Here is a 25,675-nt window from a genome sequence, read left to right on the forward strand (position 1 = left end):
TCTATCATGATTGGAAGTGTGTGACCAATATATATGCAAATTAAGTAATCATCGTCTCTCAGACCTATTGTTGTCTTGATTTAGTTTTGTCCCCCTTAAAATTTTTAGTGTGACTTCCCTGTCTTGTGCTTCATTGAACAGTAGGGCATTTCATGTATTCCTGAGCAGCTTGTAAACATAATGCACAACTGCAGGAATTAAAAGAGAGTATGCCTATGTGTGTTTGTGTGTGAGGGGGAAATGGAGAAGACTGCAGAGTAGTAAAGGAATAATGAGGAAAGTGTAGAATAGAATAAAAACTTTAACTGATTGTGTGTTCCCTATTTTCATGTTTTTCAGAGAAGAACTGACACAGATACCTGAGTGCAACTCTCTGGCCTTCGAGGACCCTCATCTCATGGGAGTATCTGGTGATGAGCGGGGGTTCACAGAGGAACTCCTCCTCAGGAATGGACCAGAAGTAGCGGCCAGAGAGGTGCTGGGGTGAGGCGCATGTCTCCAGGTCGTCCTCTCTGTTCAGCCTTCGCAGCCAGAGTAACTCGCAGTTACAGTGGAGAGGGTTTCCACCGAATGACAGCGCAAAAGACGAGGAGGTCAAGACCCCTGATGTGGCCAGAACCTGATGGGGTGAAACCATAGTGTTTTTTAAAAACTTAATTAGTCTAGCAAATCCCAGTTCCACATATTCTCAATGAGCTGTGTAATTCAACCAGTTTCCACCTGAATAGCTGAGTATGTACTTTGTTGCCCTCTATACACAACAAATGCAAAATCATTCAGTATGAAATGCCTAATTGCTGTGTTTTAGGCATTTTTTTTTAGACTTGCAGTGGGGGGAAAAAATAAACTCTTGGAATACCTGTGCTCGCTGAAAAAGAGGGTCTGGTGGCAACTTTTGGAGTTTATTGGAGGTGACGTCCAGCCGGTTGAGCTTCTGTAGCAGGGAAAAGGTTCCCTCTGGAATAAAGTCCAACATGTTGTGGTCTAAACTCAATGTATGGAGGCTGGTCATTTTCTGTAGGAAGAGAAAAACAGAGTGCTTTGTTATCTTTTGCTCCTTTTTCCTAAGAATTATAGTTGAATATTTTCTCTTCATTTGTTTTCTCTTTAAGTCTTTACAAAGGTGTAACACGGTTAGGTTAAGGGTGTAGGGATGTAGAGAAAGAGCAATTTTAATTTAATTTCTTAAGGCTTTCCAGGGTGCATCCTGGAAATTATCACATTATGACACATCATTATCACAATATGTCATTTTAATCTCCCCTGGTAAAAGAAATGTACAGTTGAACTAAAAACAGCATAGTCAAAAAATGGAAGTTGTATAGTAACTACTTAGACATCTCTGTCCCAAATGTTTTTATAAGCTGATCCACAGAGACCCTGACATTTATAATACATAAAAAATGCTAGCTAACTGACAAAAAGCATTAGTAAAATTGTAACTGTGAGCAAATAAAAATGCTTAAATATTAAAAAATTGTCTTCAGTGACTGTATATGGTCTTGATGAAATGGTCTCTGTTCCGTCCAAAAGCCCCTAAGACCTCTTATTTTAATTTCAAAGACACTTTCATTGTGCTTCAGATGTTTTTAAGGGCCTCCAGCCAAACAGGTTTGAAAGGCTGCTGCAGTTTAAAGAGATCCTGACCTGGATGGCCTCCCATGGAATTGAGTCCAGGTTATTGTAACTGAGGTCCAATTCTTCCAGTGCCAGCAGGTCGTTGAATGCTCCCTGGTGGATCAGCACCAGCTGGTTGTTGTTCAGAATCAGGTGGTGGAGTTTCGACATCCCACTGAATGTATCATTGCCTATCCTCGTCAGCCGGTTACTGAGAGAGATTGAGGAAATAGAAATCTTTGTCCACATACAGTACTTTGCAGCCTTCCATGTGAAGTGAAAGGATTTTGTACTACAGCCTACTCATCTATCACAAACACATATCAGTCTACAGTACGTATGTTACCTGTTGAGATGTAGAGCTCTGAGGTTCTCCAGATCGGTGAAGGCATGAGGTGTGATGTAGGAGATGGTGTTTCTGGATAACGTTAGGTCCACCAGTCGTGTCATGTTTGCAAAATCTTTTCTCTTCACACTGTAGACGGAGGTGTGAATAGTTAAAATAGATAGAGACAAAGATATATATACTCTTTTTCTAATCATCCTATCAAAAAACTCCAACAACACCAAATTTTTAGAAGTGAAGCTGTCAGAGTGAAGCTGCAGATTATTACTACAGAGCATTCCTTTCAAAGGTGTCGCTGCATGTTTGTCTTTTAAGTGTTCCAATGCATGGTAGACTTGAAAGAGACATTTTATGGGAAAACTTTCAATTTTTAGAAGCAGAATTCACGCTAAAACAGGATTCACATGTAGAATTCCTTTTATCCTGTGCAGCTCATTCAATATTCATGAGCGTGAACAACTCTCTCCAAAGGCTACAAACTAGAGAACTGAGGCTTTAAACTGCAATGCCATCAGGAGACAGCCTTGAGCTGCTCCACTGACTATGAACCGACTATGACTTTGGGGCCTTGAAGAATGTGCTTTTTTAACACCCAAATGAGTTTTATTTCATTCTAGTGCCAGCAGATAATGCACTCATATCCCCATAAAAAGCACCCTGGGTGTTGCTGCTCTATCCAAAAAATTAAGCGTCTTATTCATCGTCTTCACCGGAGAAGCTCCAGGCTTTGTTGCCTGATGACATCATAGATCAGTGTCTCTGCCTCCTCACAGATTAAGACCAAACTTTCCAAGGAGAAGTATTACTAGATCTCCAAGTCGCACCAGAGTATTAGATATTGGTTGTTAATAATTCAGTGTCAATGAAGTAGTAATATCATAAAACATAAATTATATATCATGATAACTTTTCATTTTCCACATACAATGGGAGTGGTTTAATGAGTCTTGTTGGAGATTTTCTGACTAATGGAGCTATGCAAAAGTTCGGTCAGGAAGACTATCTTTGCATACATAAGCCTGTAGTTATATTTCTCATACCATCATGCCTTTCACATCTCTCATGCATGCTCACTCATAATTTCCTTTGCTGTCATTATCTGGGGCTGTCAATTGAGCTATCAGCTATTACATCAGCTGGTAAAATCCATCCAATAGTACATCAACACACCTCCATTGTCACTATCATCTTGTGGCTGTCTTTTTAAATATGTTTTTCTTCCTCTCTGCATTTAGTGCTTTCATGCTGCCATTATGTATGCCCCACTGCCTCCCCATCACCGCCCAGTCTTAACAGATTCATCACTTCATCACTTCATCAACCTCAACAGCCTTATCAGTCTCAGCGGAAGTCATCAGCCACCACCACCACCAGCGTCTGGACTCCATGGTGGGATTTATCTTGCTGCTGCTCAGGATTGATGTCCCTCGATTACAAAATCTCCCTGTGGAGTCTAAGTCCAAAGACTTTTGACAAGACTAATTATCAGTATCGTCTGTACAATAAACAATTATCTTTGCTTCATTTACTTGTCTCTCCTGATTGAACTTTAATTTGTCTGGTAAATTTGTAACACAAATATTAAAGATGAGCTCTATTTTTTTGAGGTTATTCCCACAGCTGTCAAAGTGCAGCTTACTGTGTCAGGATTTTTTCAGATTTTCAGAGGACAGGATGATATCATCAATTTGGAGGATCTACAGCACCAGAAACGTATTTAAATAGAGGCTTATAAAATATCACTACTCCAGGTATAATTAGGACATGCTTTATGCCAGAACCATGCAAATCACCACATGCCCTCTACATCTTGTCAACCTGTATAAAATTCCAGACCTGTAGGTCTAACCTTATGGGAGTTTTTTAGTTTTGTTGTGTCACCGGTGTCCTCGAACCTCTCCAGTTATCTCCGATTGGCCAAATTGTGCTAATTGCTTTTACTCATTACTGTGTCATTCTACCGCTTACAACTGGCTTAAGCGGGTTGCCGGCGACCCAGTGGATGTTAAGAGGTTAAGTGCCAGCAGTTTGAGTAGTAATAGATTAGCAGTTTTTTGGCTGTAGTAGCTACTGTAATAGCCTAATGGCAGCAGGCTAACAGCATTAACAGGAGCAACTGTTGTAGCGGTAGCAGTAGAATTTGCAAAAGATTTACTTGTAACTTTATCATTAACAACAACACTGGTAGTTCCAACAGAAGTAACTGTCACACCAGTAACAAGAAGCAGGCCTATTGGAGGTAACAGAGTAGTAGTGGCATAGGGTGGTCAGACTAAAATTGCATTTAAAAGGCCTTTTCCAGTAATGCAATCGTGAGTTTCAAGGCTTATATCAGTAGGAAACTATCAGGCTCTAAATAAAACAAAATATAATTGTAAAAAAAACAGTAGACTCATGTATATTCTCAAAATCATGTACCACTAAATCTATGAACATATACCCTTGTGTCCCTTATCAGGATCTTACCTTGGCTAGTTGCTAAGTTAAAAACATATCAGATCGGTGGTTGTGTGATATGTGACGGTTACCTTGTGACAAAGTTGTCAGCCAGCCGTAGCTCCACTGTATGCCTATCAATGTTTGGTGGTACAAACAGTAGACCTTTCTTGGCACAGAGGGTTGCCAGGTTGGGTGACAGGATCTGACATACGCAGCGCTTCGGGCAGATCTGTGCCCGCACTGCTATGGCAACTACCAGCATCACACACAGCAACAGTCTCTCCATGGTTACCACCCCACCTGGACTCGACACCTGAAAAAGGAGACGGAGAGAGACAAAGAGAGAGAGAAATGGAGACGTTACTGACATTGGACTTTTTCTCTGACTATGAAATGCATATTAAAACTGGGCATATATGATATACTAGAAATAAATATTTGAAATAAAATACTAGAAAAAAGCAAGAAATTGAAAGGCATTTCTTCTCTCAAACAAATTATTGGTAATTATTATCCATTTATTGACATGGTTTTAATATTAGTGGGGTTTTTTGCTAAGTTTTGGAGTATAAATGCAAGGAAAAACCTGTGTGCTTCACACTGTGCACAATGACACTTTGCTCAACAGTGTTCAGTCTATTGAGTATAACTTTTTCATGGTATGCTGGACTAATAGACTACTTATCACCCACTGCACTTCCTTCTATATCAACTAAAGTACATGTAGTGGAAGCTGAGTGTGTAGTGTATTTTGTAGGTAGGATGGTAAGTGCAGTATGTGCTGGACTTGCACTGTACAAGGGCTTGTTGCTATTGCACTGTGTTATGTATGCATTGTGAATTACTTTCAGTATTTGCGCGGATCAATGAATAACCTCTAAACATTTATTACAGTTGGCAACTGGAGTGAATCTGATTTTGATGAAGTTAAAAATTTTAATGACGAGATGGACCCAAAGGCTTCTGAGTTGAATCACCAACAACTTTTAGGCATTGCTAATCAAACCAGAGAAGATGTTTATTAGTCATTTATTGCCCAACAGTGTTGCTGTGCGTGCATGTGCATGCGTGCACACACATTTCCAGTCATCATTAGTAAGCAGTGGTGCTTGTAGTTAATTAGGAAAAGGTTTAGAGAAAGAGGGAGAGAAGGGCGAGGGAGAGAGAATGCTCATTAATGACAACCTTGATTGGGGTTTGAAGGACATGGGAGAATCAGGATTAAAGGGATCACAGTGCAAACATACACACACACACACTCTCACATATAGGCACTGGCATATATATGTACACATGATACACAAACCCAACACAGGTCTGGTGAGGGTGAAACAACAGTTCAGGTTTTGTCTCAATGAATCTTTTTCTCACTTATCATATTATTGGAAGAAAACCTGGTGAGCTGCAGGGTGATTTGCATGGAAATACAGTGACTAATTGTGTTAGTAAAAATAATATTTTCTTTTTAAAGTTTCTTCAAGAGTATTGGCATTAATAATCAAACCAATGAGTAATACACTTCAGGTACCACTTTCTAATGAGTCAGCATTTAGTAAGAGTGTATGAGTTGTAACGAATGGCTTTATTCATGTTAATAATTCATTTAATAATGCTTCTTTACAGTTATAATATATCAATAAGAACAATTTTAGCTTGCTAAGTAGTGACAAAGCAGGTTAATTTAATCAATATGTACATTATCTGTTATTCATATCATTAATTGTCTCAGTAGTGTAATCACATAGTAACTGAATGGCTCTAAAAGCCCATTACATCCAGTTACCATCAGAGAGCTGTAATTTCTCTCTCTAAGTCAAGATGTTGAGATATTACAATCAAAATGTTTTTTGCTCTATTTTGCCTCCATCTGTGGTGTGAATTAATCACTGTGGTGTTTCTGTGCTGCACTTCCCAGAGATAGCCTGTCAGTCAAACTGTGCAGCCAGAACTGTTGGCTGTCACAGCTCGCGCTAACCCTGCAGTACATTTATCTATTCCAAACTAGAAACATAAACCTGACCACCTGTTTGTCAGTGGACATTTACTTCAAGATAACGACAGTACCAGACATTAGGTGTGAAGAAATGTACATCACAGTAATTTGCAAAAAAAGAGTTACAAGTTATATTCAATTAAATCACAGCCACAGATTACTTATCATGCAGCAGCCCGTCTCTCAATACTCTGTGACTTTCCTGCTCCGTGGCACTCAGCTCCAAGCCCATGCGTCATATTTAGGATGTAAATCTATAAAAACGGCTCACAAATATATCATTTTGCCATAGTTTCACCACAAATATTATAAAAGTTATTTTGGAAAAGGTGGTTGCAAGTCACATCACTAAATGATGAACCACATAAAAAAACAACCTCAGATACAACCCTAATGGGCAATAAAGTCTGGCATGTTGGAGGAGTGAATGGTGCATTCGCTGGGGACTATTGTAAGCTGCAGGTTATACACATTTGGTGTGCAAATGTGTGTTTACTGCGGCAGGATGGTGTATGTGGGATTGGCTCAAATTGAAAAGTAAACTCACCCAACAACCTGGTCACTTTCCAGTGTTTTCAGGCAAGTAAGCAACATGAATATGACTCTCTGAGTTATGACAAACATCAGACATCTCTGTCAGTTCTGATATAATTTTTCACTTACATCCTTTGTACAATATGAGACTTCATGACATGATCCTTATATCGAGTCAATCTGAGATCATAACCCAAAGGATCCTCATGCATATGAAGCCGATGCTTCATCTTATGTAGGAACTTGAGAACTGTTTTTCTCTCACTAGAGCCTGTACTGATGAGAAGTCTTGCCTCTAATAAACAGGTTAAGCTGGGTGTGGAGGTCCTCACTCAAAATGAGGCTTTCGCCGCAGCCATGTATGGGGTCTCAATGGAGTTTTAGAAACACTTTAAGCCAATCCTCACATCCACACAAAACAGCAGAAGAGAGGGCAGCTTCAAACACTTTCTTTTTCATGCTAAATGGGGCATCATAATTTGTCTATTTAAGTGTTTTATTTTTTCCTCTACATGCAGGTTCATGATAACTGGATCTATCACAATGCCTGACTGTAAAAGAACCAAGGTTGATTTAGTGTCGACCCCAATCAGAGCCAATTATCACCATAAACTTAGTTTTGTTCTCATTTACAACCATGCCATATTAACTCAAATAAGCTTCAAGGTATTCAACTTTTTCAATGAATTTTTCTCTTGATGTTGCCAAAATGACAATGTCATTCATTAGCATTAAAACATGAAGCCATTCTAGGTAATATATTCTTTATCCTTGTTTAAAGGGGACATATCATACACATTTCCAGGTCTATATTTATGTTTTGGGGCTCTACTCGAATATCTTTGCATGATTTACAGTTTTAAAAAAAACTTATACTGGTCTGAAACAGGCCGTTTTAGGTCCAGTTCTTATGAAAAATATAGAATATTTGCAGCCTTTCCGTTAATGTGTGGCTCTGAAACTGTACACCAGCAAACCTGATCTGGGCAAATACAGCAGCTGTCGTGGTTTAATGTTGTGATGGGAGTCAAATGACTGGGCTTTGCAGCATGGGACAGTACTTTGACTGCTAGATGGACGATCAGAGAATAGTGTTTGGAAATCTATTTAGTATCTGCTTCAGTAATTTGACACTTTTCCTGATAGTGTCTGTGTGATAAACCCCTGCTGCAGGTTAATGCAAATGCTGCATATTCATATTGTATGAAATCACTAGTCTGACTAAGAAGCCATTCACCTTTATCTGTCTAGTTGTGTGGTCCACTTTCTATATATCTCTTTAATTTCTCAGTGTAATTACTGAGCTGAAATCTGCCGTGAATTTGGAGGTCATAGAATCCCTGTTTTTCTTTCTCTCTCTATTTGAGTGTAGGAAAAGAAGAGCAGAAAGACAGAGCGGCAGCTAAATAGAGCACCGGATGACTCATATGCACTTGCGCTACACAGAGAGAAAAAGAGAGGGAGCTCATGACCCTTGTGACACGAAAGCAGATATCAGCTCATTAATTACACTGAGAAATGGCTGTAATGAGAGTGAATGAGTGAGAGAGACAGAGAAATGCAAAGGAAACGGGGGAGAATTATCAGAGAGGGAGAGAAAAAAAGAGAGATCAGAGAGCGAGCTAATTAAAATGAGTGCTGAGGTGTGAAAGGAAAACGGGGAGAGGGACGAATTTCATTTAGCAAGAGGAGACGAGGTGGGATAGCTGATGCTGCCGTCATGCTGTCACGGTTACACATGACACACAAACCATATACAACATTCACTATATGGGAGAGGATGTATAGGCTATATGTCATAGAAAAAAAAATACATCAGCATGAAGCTCAATTTCAGTCCTCACCACAAACACATCACACACACTCAACTTACTGACTCAGTATAGCTTAAGGGTGACATGTAGGACCACTAGGATCAAATGGAATGGTGAATTAACCAAAGGGATTATGGGTAAGGGAGACAAATTAAGCTCTGTTTGTAGTTGTGTGTAAAATACGATTCTGTTTCACATATGTGTGCAGGCTGCTTTATCTACTTCTTTGAAACCCTTCCACAGTGACACCCCAGTTCCCTGAAGGTCCTCCGTAGAGCCAGTTTCCCCCCTGGCTTGCTCACTGATGAACAACTGGCTTCCCGGACAGCTCAAATGGATTCTCCACACACTCCATATACTGAAACTGATCTTAGGCTGTATTCAAATCTCACAGGGATAACCAGCGGAACGACTTGGCAGTTAAAAGCGACGGCTTGGAAGTATTCACACATTCAAACTCTTTTGAAGCTGCCAAGAAAAGCACGATTGAAGATTTCTGTAGACTTTTGTTGCTCCTGATCAGCTTTTTTACACTTAATGCACATCCAATTAGCGAGTGATGCATTTGAGGTCATGTGTTTTGCAGCAAACCATACACTGAAGTATTAAGAGCAAATAAAAAAGCCAGCAAGTTCCAACCCTCATTTTCCGTGTATTAATTGAATCTGAAAGCTGAGGTAAGGGGTTTCTCTGCCTATCTAAATCTAATGGGAGCTGTTGTTATGTCATTAGCTTAGCTGCTGGTGTATAAAACAAAAACGTGGTCTTTTAAACCCTGTTGTTGGGTCCTCTGAAGCTGTGGTTCAAACTACGGATGTCAACAGTTAACCGTTTATTGGTTAACCTCTAATATTTTTTACTAAATACGCATGTCAGTCTATAGGTTGATTTGCATACACACTCTGCTACTGGCTAGACAATTATGTGTTCACAACATCAGATATTCTTTTTTTTTCATTATGGGTTGTCTGTAGCATAAATGTTATTAGGCTAGAAAGTGTCTTTAAGTCTGTTGGTAGTGAGTGTGTTAGAGTCAGTCAGCACTAAAAGTGTTACGTTAGTCCAGTTCAACCTGCAGGAGTTTCTGAAGGCTCGTTTAACATGTTTTTCTGCCACAGAGAAAATAAATTCATGACGAAGGAAAACGAGTCCAAAGTGTTTTCTGACGTCTCTACTGCAGAAACGGAATATGTCAAGCTGCCAAATACCACTGTCACAGATGATAAGAAGCTCAAATAGACAAACAGGCAGTCTTATAAATGCTATCTGCCAGAGAAAATCATTTTTTAATGCTTCCAAGAGCCTGCTAGGAGAGTATGTGAGTATGTAACTATACTATGATGTAAGTTATATTCTATATTCTAACTATTTTTCCAAAAACAGCTGTTGGAAAAGGGGAGGGGTTGTCTTATAATCAGGGTCCCTTTATATTCATATAATTATTAATATTCGTACCTTGAGCCTGTGTATGCCATTGAGAGCTACTGTGACTAAATGCATTGAAAAACACTTTGAGGAGAATGTAGACATCTCATGTCTGCATTCCTGAAAAACTAAGCTTTGCTCATACATAGATCTCTTTAGTTTGTCAGATAATCAGTAACCCTCTTCCATGGATCCAAATAAATTGAGGCAGATTCAACACCTTTTAAATGTAGCAAACACATTTTGTTTGACACATCTAATAGTGCTGCCTCTGTAAAATCATACATGGTGAAAAATTTTATCATTAAGAAATTAGTAAAATGTTCTGAGCTGAAGAAATGACGTTCATGACCTTAAACCTCAGATGCAATGAATTCTAGTGGCATTTCAGTGATTTCTACAAGAGGCAGGAACTGGGTTTATACTAAACCACAGGTGAAGTTTGAACAAATTATACTGTAGATGTATTGTATTCCCACTATAATTTTAATGTAAGACAGGATAATTGGAACTGCAGCAGCTTGTAAGGAGACAGTTATTATAGGGAAACAACGTTCTACAATATTATTTAGATTAGTAGATGACTGATAATTTATTCTGTGGTAATAACTAATACTCTAATCTGCAACTAGAAGGTAAATGATAGGACAATGTAGGGCATTTTGAAGGTGTGACAGCTTATCCATTTTTGGCTATCAGAAATAATTAATAATTACATTAAGTAATACGATTTAATTTACATTATATCCACCTCTGGGCACCACCCTTTAAAAGGGAAAGGATAGCTAATTCACTGATTCAGTCTCATAAAATATACTAATTATCAGTTTGGAACTCTAACTACAACCAAAATGATCATATCAATAACTAGTAAAGGTTGAAGGGTTTTGGAGTTCTGCAGAGTAGAGGTTGGCAACACTGATTCTTGTGCTGATTAAATAGACCAGCAGGTATATCCAAAAGCAGTTATTTTAACAGATAACAGAATTAAAAATACACAATATATAATCTAACTAATGGTACTTTATACAGGTGTGTATGTGTATGCTTGTGCATGTGTGTAGGAAAACAGACAAAAACAATATGGTTGACTCAAAATGGCAGCTGAGATCCCATAGTGTGTGTGAGAGGTACATAAAGGAAAACAAGATGGCAGACAAAGGAAAACTACAAACAAGATGGCAGAATCAAAGATGGCCACCCGGACTGCATGGCCTGTGAGGGAGAGAGTGTGCATGTTTCTTTGCTCTGCCTCCGCATGTGTGTGCTTTGAGTTTCTGCGAATCTATGTTTAAGGCCAATTTGTGTAGGATAAAGGTGCCAGGTTAAAAGAGAGGTTAGTTAGTTGCATGCAAGGCCTAGTAGTCGGTGGATGTAACTCCCGTGCTATGAATATGTGTGCAAGCATAGTAAAATCAACTTAGCGGTGTGGCTATCCAATAACCTGACAATGAAAAGACATCATAACAATAAAGCTCAGTGAGTAACACTAAACTAAATCAATACATCAATACACCCATGCTGTACTATGCTCTGTTGCGCAGTTTGTTTGATACCAATCCATGGAGGGAGAAGGGTGCTTCGGCGTGCTGCCTTGGCCTGCTGCTTTGGCGTGCTGCTTTGGCGCGCTGCTTTGGCGCGCTGCTTTGTTAGCTGGCGATCTGTCGGTTGTGGAGGAGCCAGGCTGGGAAGAGTTTTAGTTCCAGTGTTGACGTGCAGTCTTCTGTGCAGTCAGTGGTCCGGTCGTGCGGGTTGGAGGGAAACCAGTTGTTCCTGTTAGCTGGCAGACTGTGAGCAGAAGATCAGCTGTGCTCGCTGTGCGGCTTCTGTGTTGTAGCCACTAGCGCTAAATAACTTGGATCAGGTTTGCCCTTTTGCTACTGCTGTGAAGAAAACAGTTCTGTGCATCTACTTCAAGCAGACTACACATGAGGGCAGAGCTCGGAGGGAGAGGCACCTGCAGCAGCGGTGAAGAGAAGAGTTAGAACAGAGGCCAGCTGGGCTTTTGTTGGCAAGATGACATCACAGATCATAGACCAAAATGACCTATGGCAGCTGGTTGTTGGATCCATGGTCGGAGTTCAAGTATAGGTGTGAGACCTGAAGAATTCTGGGAAGTTGCACGAAAGAGGAAGTCTTGGCCCAAATATCCATTATCTGTTACCCAAATATCTGCTGGCTACCCCCGAACCCCCAAATTATTGGCCGTTGCCCCCAGAGGCTAAATCATCTTCAGACAGATAGCCATTGGGTTTGATTGTATCTTATTATTTATCCACCTTTAATTTTGTATATTTATTTATTCATTGTCTAAATTTTTATGGGCTTTTTATCTACCTGTCAATGGCAGTATGTGTAAATTGTAAACATGTCTACACAAAGCTACAACAGAACATTCAACGCTTAAAAAATGAACTGAGAAAAAAGGATGAACTTATGTTGGCATTTTCTACTGTTGCAACTGCCCAGAAGCATATTTCAGCTTTGGGTGAATCTGGCTGTATGGACCAAAGCACCTCTCTGTGGCTCAGGACTTTGATGTCACACTGCCGTGGTCCAGCTCTATAACCTCTGCTTCTGTCAGACGACCAATGGCCTACACTTGCCCAGGCCTGCTCTTCTCCACACACACAGGAGGCATGGGTCTCAGTGAAGCACAAACACCAGCAGGGTAAACACTCTTCCCGTTCGCCACTGCACCCAGCTAGCAAGTCCGCTGCTTCGGAGGAGTTAGGCAAATCAGCTTCTCCGATTCAGCTTGACAACCGGTTTGCTGTGCTGGAGGAGACGGGGAGACCGGTTTCTGTGCATCAGGAAAGGGATGGTGCTGTGCCCACTGGTTGCTTGCCCCCACTGGCTTCAAATGGCAGGTGTCCTGGTACTGGAGTAGAAACGCTCTCCCCAGATGGTTGCTCTACTCCATGCATGCAGTGTTTGTTGCTGCACCCTGGACCTGACAGCTGAGGTGCCTTCCCTGGGTCTTGTCCCTTCAGGTGGGTCACCACCACCACTCTGTTGAGCAGGTTGGAGTCATCTCTCCCTCCTAAGCAAAAACTCCAGCCTTGGAACCCCTGCAGTGGCGATGCTGATCATCTGTGATTCTATCTACACTGTCATGACCAATCTTGTATACATCAAAACACAACCTCTGAAACTGCTGATAAAAACATCAATCATATGCGATTAAAATTATTATATATATTTTATATAAAAAGAATACAACGAAAGTGCCCTTTAAGGTGCCCCCACAGTATGATAAAGTGTCTTCTAAAGTGCTCCCACAGAATGATAAAATTCCCTCTAAGGTGTCCCCACAGTATGATAAAGTGTCTTCTAAAGTGCTCCCACAGAATGATAAAATTCCCTCTAAGGTGCCCCCACAGTATGATAAAATGTGATAGTACCCCAGGAATTGAGAAAACATGATGTGCCCTATCAATGAAGAGGATGTAATGCAATGCCCTATGAGTTGCCATAATGTGGTGAGCTGGAGTTTCTGTATGGGTTCCCTTAGTGGACAAAAAAAAGAAAAAGTGCAATTTAGGGTTCCCCTAAATCTAACATACTGAAGAGCAGAATTGGGTGCCCTTTCAATGAAAAAAAGTGCCCAATAGGGTGCACTGTATGAGAGAAGAACATGGTGAAGTGCCCTTCCAGTGAAGAACATGAGATACTTTGCCCAATGAGATGCCCCTACAATGGAGTAAACTGGCCATTATGGTAGAAATTAATGTATCCTTTATGTAGGCTGACCATTAGGGAAAAAAAGCACCTTTAAAAACATGTTGAAGTTGTTGTAGCTGACATTATTCCATCCAATTTCCAGTGTCTCTAATCAGGGGATAAGGTAATTACAATAACAGAGTAAATTATTATTATCAGCGAAATCAGTATGTGTTAAAGAGGTCTCTTCTCCTCCTAGAAGTATGTTAGTATCTGACAGAGAGCCCCAGCACCAGGGCAGCTACACCCCTCATTCTAGGCTTTACCCCATTACGGTGGCTCTTGTCCTAACACTTCTAATGCTGGTCCCTATTTTGAGAGATCCAAATTAGTACTATTAACACATTAGAGAATAGTTAATATGCAAGGTATCTTACCGAAATGTAGTTGAAGAAGCCTTGGATGAGTTAAGTTTAGCAGTCCAAAAAAGAGGAGAATTTTCTGCCTTTCAGAAGATCAAGATGATCTACTTGGATTTTTTTGCACAAAAGCGAAGTAAAAAATACAAAAAAAATACAAAGAAAAGAGGGCATGCAAAAATAGTTTTAAAAAAATCTGCCAACTGCCACTGGAAACTCAAAAGCTGTCTGCCAACCCTTCTTCCCAAAGAATACACATCCTGTAATACTCCAGGACAAAGAGGAGGTCTTACTAAGATTGTCCTATCAGCTATCTGCACATATCATATATTGTTTAAAAGCATTTCATTGGTTATGTAAAACATGCATACATTTTTATATTCAAAAGTATGTGTAATGGTGATATAAGAAGCTAAAATGAGAATAAAATCAAAATGCCATCTTTACAATAGTGGCTATTCATGTGAAGATCATATGTCATATCTTAAACAAAGATCCTCTTCTTGTTCAGTTCATTGAGAGACATAGGCCTATATTGTTCTGTGGAAAGCCCCGAACCCATCTTTAGCAGCAGCTCTCATTGATGAAGGTCGAACACAGTTATGGACAGCTCCATGACGAATTATCAGTGTCAAGGAAGAGGCAGATGCATGCCCTCACAGACAGTATACTAATATCCTGTTTTCCCTATAATTACAGAATGCCAAGAAGAGACAGAAAATTGAAAACAATACGAAGGGATCTGCAAAATGCAGCTAGAGACAGCAAGGGAGGAGATGAGAGAGATAAAAGAACGTTTATATTAACCATTAGCAACTAAAGAGATCTCTAGTAGAACTTAAACCTCTGACCAGGCATGTTAAAATGTTTTAAAAATGTATCTTGTCATGTTATTAAATCTGGAAGAGAACCTTTTGAGGAACCCTGCTATCAGCCATACAAATGGAGAGGAGGGAAAACACAACTTCCTTGGTAGGGGTAAAAACACACATGACAAAGGCAAGAGGGCTAGTGCACTTCTAGTGCCGTTTGTCACGGCCTTACCACCCCAAGTAACTGGAAAGGCATGATGAATGACAGAGCTGCCCAGTCTTTCAAGGATGTTTGCCAATTCTATGACATGGAGGAAGACAGTATTGTCACTGAACCTAAAGTGTTCCACTCTTCCTATGCTCCTTCTACCAGCAATGTTCAAGCTATGCTGACGTGCCTTAAAGAAAATGATGTGGACACAGTCTTCCCAAAGCTGACAAAACCCCTCAAAATAAATGCTACATTGCAAGTGACAACTGCATCAGTTGAGCGATCGTTCTCCAAATTGAAGCTGATCAAGACCCAGCTTAGAAACAAATGTGGAGAGGGAAGGCTCTCAGAGTTTGTCCACTAACGGACATCACATTTGACCATTACAAGGTCATTAACATTCACAAAGTCATGGCCAAAAGAACTCTCCTTTTATTTCACAATCTTGCTTCTCACTTCCTTGACATGCTCAAAACAGCTAATTCTCAAAATGTTAATAGTTCCATGTTTTTACTACAGATGTGCTTACGAAATAAACATTTAAAACATTACCCATTCCCTGTGTTGGATTACAGAGTTGTTTGCAAAATAAATGTTTAAAAAGTAAATGCTTTTTAATACAGAGGTGTTGTTTTCCTTATATTCTGAATCACCCTATAAAGTGTTAATTGAGGATTTAACCTTTTAAGAAAACATGCGTCGTTCTTTTCTGCAGATGGGGGCCATTGAATGTATCTGGTGCCCTTTATATTTTTTCGTTCCTGGCCCTCAGACAGCCTGAGTCCACCACAGATGTTGATAATAAGATATTTCATTATTATTATCGTTATTTAAAACTTTTAAATCAATTTTATTGTGTTTCATTGCCATCATTTTTTGTCTTTTTAATCAATTTTATCTAGTTTTTATTTAACTCTATTGTACTACTATTACTGTTATTTTAGCTTTTAAATCTACTTTATTACATTTTCATCATTTGTATTTTCTTGCATTCATTGGTCTCAAATTGTTTTGCTTTTTTTTCTTCCTTTTTTGTTGTTTTTACAGACTTCCCTTGTTCTGTCTTATTATTACCTTTTCAGTCATCTGTGAAGCTCTTTGAACCGCATTAACCTGTATGAAAGGAGCTATACAAATAAATGAGATTGACTGGTTGATTGATTGTGAATGGAGGTGTTACGAATGAGGTGGTATTTTGGACTGCTGTCAGTATGTGTTCTTTATATCTGTTTGACAGGTTTTGAGTGAGTAATAATGTTTGCAAATAGGTGTTCACCAGACTGCGCAGGTGATTGGTCCGCCTACTACCGACATCTGCAGGTGATTTACTCATTTCTGATGACACTCGACTATGTAAGGAGCCAAGATGGAGTCAGTGCTGTGTGGGGCAAAAGCTCATCTCTCTCTCATTCCAACAAGCCATTTGATGGTATAATACAGCCATAAAAAACATGACTTCCTGGGTTTTAACATTTCACTCAGTGTAAATATCGTATTGCTTCAATGAAGAGGTGGAACAAGTCAAGACCGAATGTATACTGTCATATAGTGTGGAAGAGGATGATTCAATGTTAACACTGGATGTGAAGTTGTTACCTTGGTGACAGCTGAGATAAAAAATTATTTGAACAGCACCTTTATATTGGCATTTACTGTATCTCTGGCTGACTGACTTTTTCAGTAGAGAGCCCGTAACCACTATCTTTACCACAGGACGTGGATATGACATTAGAGGTAGGAAACTACTCTGACATCCTAAAGTGTCATCTGGTGGTTTGCAGGGCTCTTTGTTGAGGAGTGTCAGGTAGTTTGCTATGGTACTTGTGGTGTTAAAATAGATTAGTCATGTCAGAGTTAGGAAAACACTTCATATGTTGAAGTGTTCTCCAACAGTCTCAAAGCGCCAGGCTCTTGTTGAGGAGAGCAACATTGTTTACTGCAACATACTACTATTCAAACAGCACCAATTCCACGCAGACCAACGAGCTCAAAAGATTTTAAGTGTAATACAAAATTAGACCATTACACAGACTAGATTTCATAACAGTCTCTTTCTTTTTAGATTACTGTACAGATATTAGGATGGTGGTTCAAAAAGAGAAGCTTATGCAGATTTTTCCTTCATTTGTCAGATTCCTGCTGGCTGCAGCAGAACAGAGTGATATCAGATTATTCTAATGCATATCTCATTTCATTTGGCATGGAGCATTTGCTCCGTTGTATTTCAATCAGCCATTATGGAACATAGCATGCAAAGATTAAGATAATGTATGAACTTTGACATTATAATATATAGGATCACTGATTGTATATGTATTGTTGAGGATACATGTGCACGTGCTCTCATTTTATTTATCATATACAGTCACACATTGCGTATCACCATTGCATTTACTTAATCTGACCAAAAAAAGTTACAGTAAATGCATCTGTGATCTGTGATCCAGTGATAAACAACAGTGTAGCCCCACCATCAAAATGCAAAAGGTCGGTTAATCTCAATGACAAATTGTCTCTTAACTCTTGTGCAGTATATAGTAATGCAGAGATTTGTGCCTCCACCCCCTATAAAATTAATGAAATTTCATTTGTGGTGCTAACAACATTGGAAAATTATATTTAAAGCATTTAACAGCAATATCTCTTTAATAATTGATCAGTTAAAACTGTTGACAGCTACTGTAGATACTGCTTAAGGCCAATGAGAAAATGAGTGCACCAACCTTTTAAAATGATTTAAACTCCCGAACTGTTTGAAAGGTGAAAAAACAGTCTTATGACCTCCATTCACTAATTCTTCCAGAGCTTGTGATCATATCACACAACCTCCTTCAGTCGATGACGATGTCCAGTTGTCATGAATTGTAGATGTTCCAATTTACATTTTTTTCCTGAACACTTAAAGGACTTTTTGTTCAGTTTGGCTTAAAAGCTGAGTTTCTAGGTCTACTCTTGACCTTGGAAACAGAAGTTAAGAAAACAATCTCACCACACAGTAGATTTAGTAGCTATTAAAGCAGCCTTTTTAAGTGCTCAGAAAAATAGAAATTTGAACATCTAAAGCTCTGTGACAACTCCATCTGCTGATGAAGATCATATGACAGGAAGCTCTAAAACAGCTATGGTGAGATCATTTTCTTAACTTCCATTTCCAATGTTAAGAATGATCTTTGAACCTTTGATTGAAAGGTCTTTTATACACAAACTATCTGTGTTATGTAAGGTCAAACATGGTGATGGGGTCTTTAAATTATATACTGTGTTTATTTTTAATGTGGTTAAGTACACAATAAACGTTACAATAAAAACCTGTAGGTGATGTGCTGCTGTAAGGTTTTTAAACCTCACCTGAGATTCTGCTCTTCTTTCAGTTTGTAGATTTGGGCGACACAACTCAAGAGTTTCATGACAGAGTCACAGTTTAAATCATCTCAAAAACTTCTTTTTGTATTATTTTTCATTTAACTCCTGAACTTATGACTAGGTCTTTGACTATGCTGTCAGAGCTCACCTGTCTGTTTGTCTCTGTGCTGCTCAGGCTGCTGCAGACAGGATATTCATAATTAAATGATGCCTGACAGTCAAACAAAACAGTTGGACAAGCTATGGCTAATTTAGCTTCTGAATAATGTTCATGTCTTAGTGATGTATATGCATTAATAACTCTGCTCCTCATCCACTCATGGAAAAGGGGAGAGATGGCATTAAATAGTAAGTATTCCTCCCACTAATTTAAAAGATTAATGTTTTGATTGATTGTAGAACATTATTACTAACTAAGCTCAACTGTTATTGACACTTTGGTTCTTCTTAAAAAGGAACAGATGTCTTAATTTGCTTCTGGGAGGAATTTCCATCAACAGTAATAAAGTTATTTAATTAAACAGCATGTCTGAGCAACAACCACAAATTAGCTGACATCAACGCCTGAAATTAAATATAATATCAAATGATCTGTGAAATTCTGTGAAATTTGGAACATTTAAACTATAAATACTAACCTCGCTTCAGATTCTCCACCTCACCGACTCCACTACTGCTGCTGCTGCTAGTCAACAATGCGTACAGCTTGAAGTTGAGTGTTGCCGCATCATCAAGTTGGACATCCTCCATATCCTGCTCTTTCACTCTTTATCATAATAGCATACTTTTTTTGCAGAAAACATACAAACCTGGCAACTCTGCAGAGATCTTACCATTAACATTATGTAGATTTAAAGCAGTTAGATTGTTTGAGATTGGTAAAATATTGGTAGGGTCCATACCCCAATCTACACCCATGGATTATAGTATATTGCTCTTGCTGCTTGAAAACCTTTTTAGCTCCTGTTTTTTCTCAAGAGAATTAATAGTTTACATGGTCTTCTGTGCCTTCAAGCATGTACCTTGGTTGTTTGTACCAGCATCTAATGCATAACAAAAAAGCACCAATGCCCAAGCTGCCTTCCTATTCTCTCGCTTCCACTCCTTGACTTTGTTTTTCTGTGTCCACTGGAGTTGACCTTATGGTTGGGATAAGGGTTGAGCCAAATACTTGGATGAAACAAGTATCCAGTTTGGATAATGTACTTTAATGTATGAGCATGAGTATCATCAGAGTAAAATGTATTAATATCCATACTTATGATAGTCCAGACAGCCACACAGAGCTCCTCCCCTACATAGAGCCTATACAGAGTTCACTGCTGCTGCGCCACACAACACAATCTTGCCATCATCACAGCCGCTCTGTCCACAGGGATTAACAGCTCGCGACTCTCACTGCTTCTACATCGGTTACTGATGTATTTTACTTCATACTTCTGTAGCGACCAGCCGTCAGAATTACATCACCGCCCACCTGTCAAGAGTTCATTCATTTTTCCCACAGTTAACATCCACAATCATCCAGTAATCCAATCACAACCCCTCAAAAAACCTGCTCAGTGTGAAACCAACCAACGGGAAATCCATTATTAGTGATAATAGCGTTGTAATGTTCGTGTCATTGTAACCAACTCGTGGTAAAACATAAGCCTTATCTCTGGAGTCTGTGTCAGGAAGAGGAATAATCCATTGGATGTGTGTATTTCCTTGTCAGAGTTAAAAGGTAAAACAGGTAAAACCTGGAGCAGACTTTTGTGTATTCTTTCCTTTTGTGGTTGTGAACTAGAATGAACTAAACTGATTTGGGGTTGTAGGGAAAACAAAATGGACTCTTCACCAATTGGATTAAACTATGAGACTGTGGAACGAGTCTTTGATACGCACACACTAACACACACACTCACACATACCGATATTGCTTTGCTTTCTTGATTTAATACACCTATTGATATCTGAATTGTGTTGTGGTCTATTTATTTTTACAGTGCTGGTTTTTGGTGATGTATATTACATTTCTACTTGTTATTTGCTTTATTGTTTTGTGCCGTCTGATGGAGCTATTTTCTTTCTATTTTATAACCATTATTTGTCAGATATGACTCTGACTGGCACCCTGCTTCATTTAAGTGTCAAACCCGCAACACATCTTAATACTGCAAGTGTTGTGTCCATTGAGTCACTGAAGTTTATTCATTCAAGTTTATAAAAAACTTGAATGAATAAATAATTCTCTTACTCTTGTGATCAAAAACACAACTTCTGATCAACCCATATGCATTTCAGACTTATAATATCAACTTCCGCTTAGGCCACACCCATTCCAAGTGCGGATACAGATACAGATAATTCAGTTGATTGAACAGATACAGATACAGATAATGGTGTACTCTCTCATCCCTAGTTAAGATAATGGCTTTACCCACTTGAACAACGGGGGACAGCAGGTGCCTGAATACATCACAATTACTCTTTATTCAATTAGTGCACTTTGAGACTGCTGCACTGAGCAAGACAAAACACACACACACACACACACACACACACACACACACACACACACACACACACACACACACACACACACTCTGTCAAGCTCAAGAAATGCTGAACTTGCCTATATGAACATGTACACAACCAACTTCCAAGCCCTTAACAAGGGAACCCTTCTGATTCTTCCTATCCATCCAACATAGTGTGAACGTGGCATTAGCTCTATAATTTGGTTGAAAATGGCAAATGTTTTTCTGTTGACTGGTTTTAAAATGAGAATCTTGTAAAAGAGGTCTTAAATATGCATTAGAAGTAAATGGCATTGTGCTAAAAGAATGAGCCTAAAGCTAAATGTCTCAGGCAAAAAATCAGCATCCTCACCACTAAAATCAGACAGGCTTGCATACTTTGTTTGTATTTTCTAATTGTATTTTCACTTTTAATGTTCCAAGAGAAAATACTTTTAGGATAAGGACTAACAGATGTATAATGCTGAAGTAACATACTAATGCTATCTTGGGTAATGTTGGCTGGTGTTGCTGGAGTGTAAACTTCCCCAAATGCAATAAAGAGCACAGAGCTGCAGTTGTAAAATACAGGGCGGTTTATATGCTAGAAGTGAATGGGCTTTTTGTGTTTTTTTTGTTTTTTTTTGGAAAAGATAGGAAAAGTAGACACCACCCTCCAAACTGTCTTAAAATGCAGAATATTGCTCCTACTAGAGCCCCATGCACACCACTTTGGCATGTGGGGAAATGCAAAGCTTGACCGGCCTGCCTTGCCGAGGTATGGTGGCTAAGACTATGATTGTACAATCACAGTTTGGGGGAGGGGTGTAGCGAACAGTCAATTCCAATCCATCCACTTTCCTCATATTGACTTGCGAGTCATTTTGCACCATGCATGTTTTCATTGTGTTGAGGCTTAGAAATCCTTCTATAACCTGCCCATATCTCCTGACTAAATTGCATTTAATAGGTGAAATCAAACCAATCAAAGCCACATACAGCCAGCTGGATGATTTATAGGAGTGCATGAGCTGCCAGGAATACAAGACGATCACCGCCAAGGTCAGTCGGATAGCAGTGCAATGAGAGAACACACATGTGAGCATGCTTAAGCACTTACACACAATGTAAATGTTGATGCGCACACAGAAGTACACACTAGATGTATATCCAGACACACATGGACTACTTGAGTATTGATTTTAGATCCCATTTTATAACTGGGAAGTAAAGGGAAGCAGTGAAAGAAAAAAAGAGAGAGGAAGATGTGTAATAGGAGATCTTGGTGGTAGGCATCTAAAAGTGGTACTTTAAGGGCCTGATTCATGATGGTGCTGTGTAATATCTGGTCTATAATGCTATTTCCACACCATTACATCACAGAACTATTTTTCAGAACAGACCGCAGTGCATCCATCAACAGCTATCAGATGATATCGTGTTTACAAGACAATTTCTATGCCATAACATTACTATCACTATCCCTCAAAACGCATGCGAGCGCATATATCAGTGATGCTGAAGAGTATCTGATGTGAAATGGTTTCTCAGCTCATTGTTTTATGAGAGATCAAGGACTGGTGGTGCCATTAAGACATGTGACCTATCTTTTAGAACGTAAAGCAGTCCATACATCATGGGCCCAGGATAAAATCTAGAGCACTAAGCTGTTTCAGTAGCATTATGCCTTGTAAGCTACACTCAAACAGCTACAATTCAGACAGAAGAGCATATGTCATGGAGTGCAGGGTAATAACTAATGCAAAATACTTTTTAGCCACGCTAGCAGCGTTTGGTTCAGAGTGAAATGTCTCGACCACCGTTGGATGGGTTGTAGTGAAGTTTGGTGCAGACATTAAAGTCTGACTCAGGATGAATTGTAATCACTTTGATGATCCTATGACTTTCCCTCTCGTGCCATAGTGATACGTAGTGATAGTGATAACTGCAGTGATAAATATAAAATGTTAGCATGATACCACTGTTAACTAAGATTGTGACAAAGGTTAACATTATATTTGCAAAACACCAGCAGGCTAACATTGTTGTGAACATGTTAGCATGCTGACATTAGCCTTTTTAGTCAGTGACTACACAGTGGTGAATTTCTATATAGTCAACATTTAGTATTGTTCTCAGATTTTTGAATGCTATTATTCTTGCACAGTAATTTCTTCAGACTTCATGATGGAGACATATAGGCTTACCTCAAAAAAAGAAAAAAGGGAAACTTTCTCAATTTTCTCATGGTAGACTAGATCAATGCAGCTAGTAATACCACATGTTACAATGCTTGAATGCATAAAGCTGTAGCGTGTTTAGTGTATAGCTCGTTAGAAATACGCATTGTTTAAAGCCATAAGTGCAGCTCTAGGGCAGTGCACTGATCCTTTGCAATGCTCTCTTTAGGTTAACAGGCTTTGTGTCTGCTGGGCATCTGTGTTTTAGATGGTTGCATAAAAAAGATGCGTAAAAGAAGCATCTGTTGCAGGTCTTGCCTTTGCTACAGTACAGTGTGAGACTACTGAATCCCTTTTGAAATGCAGCATTCTTTTGATAAAAGCTGATTTGGATTTTGGCATTTAGCATTTGCTTGAAAAGCACACTGAGTGCTCAAAGCGGCACGCAAACAAGAAGCAACTGAAGACTATGAAAGGTGCTCTCAGATAGAAAGCAAAGCAAAACATAGAGGTGGTGTGAGTGCATATAAGGTCAATGGGAAGATGTGGATTGCAGTGAAGACAGCTCCACTCCAATTTCATTCATCTACGTTTGATACGTGCTTATCCTGTTCAGGGTCACAGGGTGCGCTTGAATTGAAAAAGGTGTATCTTGAGCGAAAAGATGTGAGGTTATCCTGTGTTTGCTCCTGTGAGACAACCAAAAAGAAGATGTGAAGAATTACCTGCTAAATTCTGAAATCAGTCTGCCATACACGTATACCCCGGCGCACTCCAGACACACAGGCAACTAAACCAAGCCTCTGTACTGTGAGCGGAACATGTCTATTGTCTCTGTGGGTAAAAAACGCAGACAGCAAAAACCACTCCAGTAGTCAAATTTGCCAGAACATAGAGAGATGAGAATCAGAATCCTCAGTGAGCTGGGCAGAGATACTGGGATTTACAGGCACTATTAGGCACTATAACAAAATCAGGGAGTGTGTCATTAACTAATACTTCACAGTTTATTTAACCCATAATGCTCAGTGATTTCTGCAGCTGCAGAGGATCACGCTCCAAACAAAGCTCCGAGGTTTGTTTGGAAATGTACTGACAAACCAGCCTCTCAGCAGGGTCTCTCTGTGATTACAGTGCTCTCATACACCAAAACAAAGCACTCCAGGGTTAAAAATGACTGCTGCAAACCAAATAAGTGTGAAAATGTCTTAAGAGGTGTTGGTTGTACAGTACAACAATGTCTTCCATAACACTACCACACTGAAAGGCACAGGAAGCCGAACGAACAGATGCTTTCTTGTATTTTTTTTTTCCTACTCACATCTGCCAAAGGATGCAGCGTCTCAAAATGTGAAACACAATGAGAGCCTTCTTAGATTTACAAGTCCTGATTTTCTTTGCTGTATTCTCATTCTCTCTGTGGTATGGAACTGTTTGATGTTGATAAAATGACACCATTTATTTCACTCTGTCATCCAAACTGCCACAATGCATGGATACACTCCCCTGCCAAAAGCATAAAGAACAGGGTGAGATATGTTCCATTTTTGTACAAAAAAAATCCTATTAAGCTTACCTGTCATTACAAATACACTTCATTCACTTTATATTATACGTTTACACTTGGGGAAGCACTGAGAAGCCTTGGTGTTCTAAATATACTTACATATACAGTATACAGATGGGAACATGACATGCACACATTTTGCTTTAAACAATCAGGCCTAATTCTAATGGATAGCGTTCTGTGTCCCTGCTGAGATTAAATCTGCCAAATATACTTTGATTCACAGCACTGCATCTTCCTCTCTCATTCACCCGCACACAAGCAGACGCCCGCATGCACCCACACATGCGCACCCCTACAAAATAGCAAGATATTTTAACTTTCTGTAGACTACATCACCAGGGATTCTGAACAGGCTATTTAGACAGGATAACTCACAGTATGCTTGTGTGTGGTGTCAACAAAGTACTGATGTGAAAGATGTATGCTATTTTTAGAGGTCTTAACACCTTTTTGGAATGTTTGACATCATTACTACAAAATTGTACACATTGGTTTCCACCATTTTTCATGTATTTAAGTTGATGTCAGACCTTCTTTCATTTCAGTATGCGATTAAATTTCATTTTAAGAGAATTAAACATTTATTTTGGATAGGTTTACTGTACATAAACATGGTATGCATTAGAAAATAGTATAATTTGTAGTAAATAAATATGTTGGACGACCTTGGACTTTTGCTATAAAAGGCATTTGCTATAAATTCTGTATAAGTATGTGTGTGTTCAAGAATGACATGGCTGTGGTCCATCAGGGAACAAAGTGAGTGTGCAATTATGAACAAACTAAGC

At 39.2% G+C, this 25,675-nt stretch overlaps 1 protein-coding gene across 2 annotated transcripts in view; it reads right to left on the reverse strand.

The window, feature by feature from the left end:
• lrfn5a (leucine rich repeat and fibronectin type III domain containing 5a) overlaps nucleotides 1–25,675 on the reverse strand; it is a 125,001-nt gene that overhangs the window by 20,386 nt on the left and 78,940 nt on the right. For both annotated transcript variants that reach the window (XM_067613618.1, XM_067613616.1), the window contains 5 exons: nucleotides 4,492–4,715; nucleotides 1,964–2,092; nucleotides 1,648–1,828; nucleotides 860–1,015; nucleotides 360–619 (listed from right to left, as the gene is read on the reverse strand). In XM_067613618.1, the coding sequence (XP_067469719.1) occupies nucleotides 360–619; nucleotides 860–1,015; nucleotides 1,648–1,828; nucleotides 1,964–2,092; nucleotides 4,492–4,688 (923 nt within the window). In that variant the 5' untranslated portion in view covers nucleotides 4,689–4,715. The remainder of the gene's footprint in view (nucleotides 1–359; nucleotides 620–859; nucleotides 1,016–1,647; nucleotides 1,829–1,963; nucleotides 2,093–4,491; nucleotides 4,716–25,675) is intronic.

This window comes from Thunnus thynnus, chromosome 16, assembly GCF_963924715.1.
Source record: "Thunnus thynnus chromosome 16, fThuThy2.1, whole genome shotgun sequence".
Classification (NCBI taxonomy): domain Eukaryota; kingdom Metazoa; phylum Chordata; class Actinopteri; order Scombriformes; family Scombridae; genus Thunnus; species Thunnus thynnus.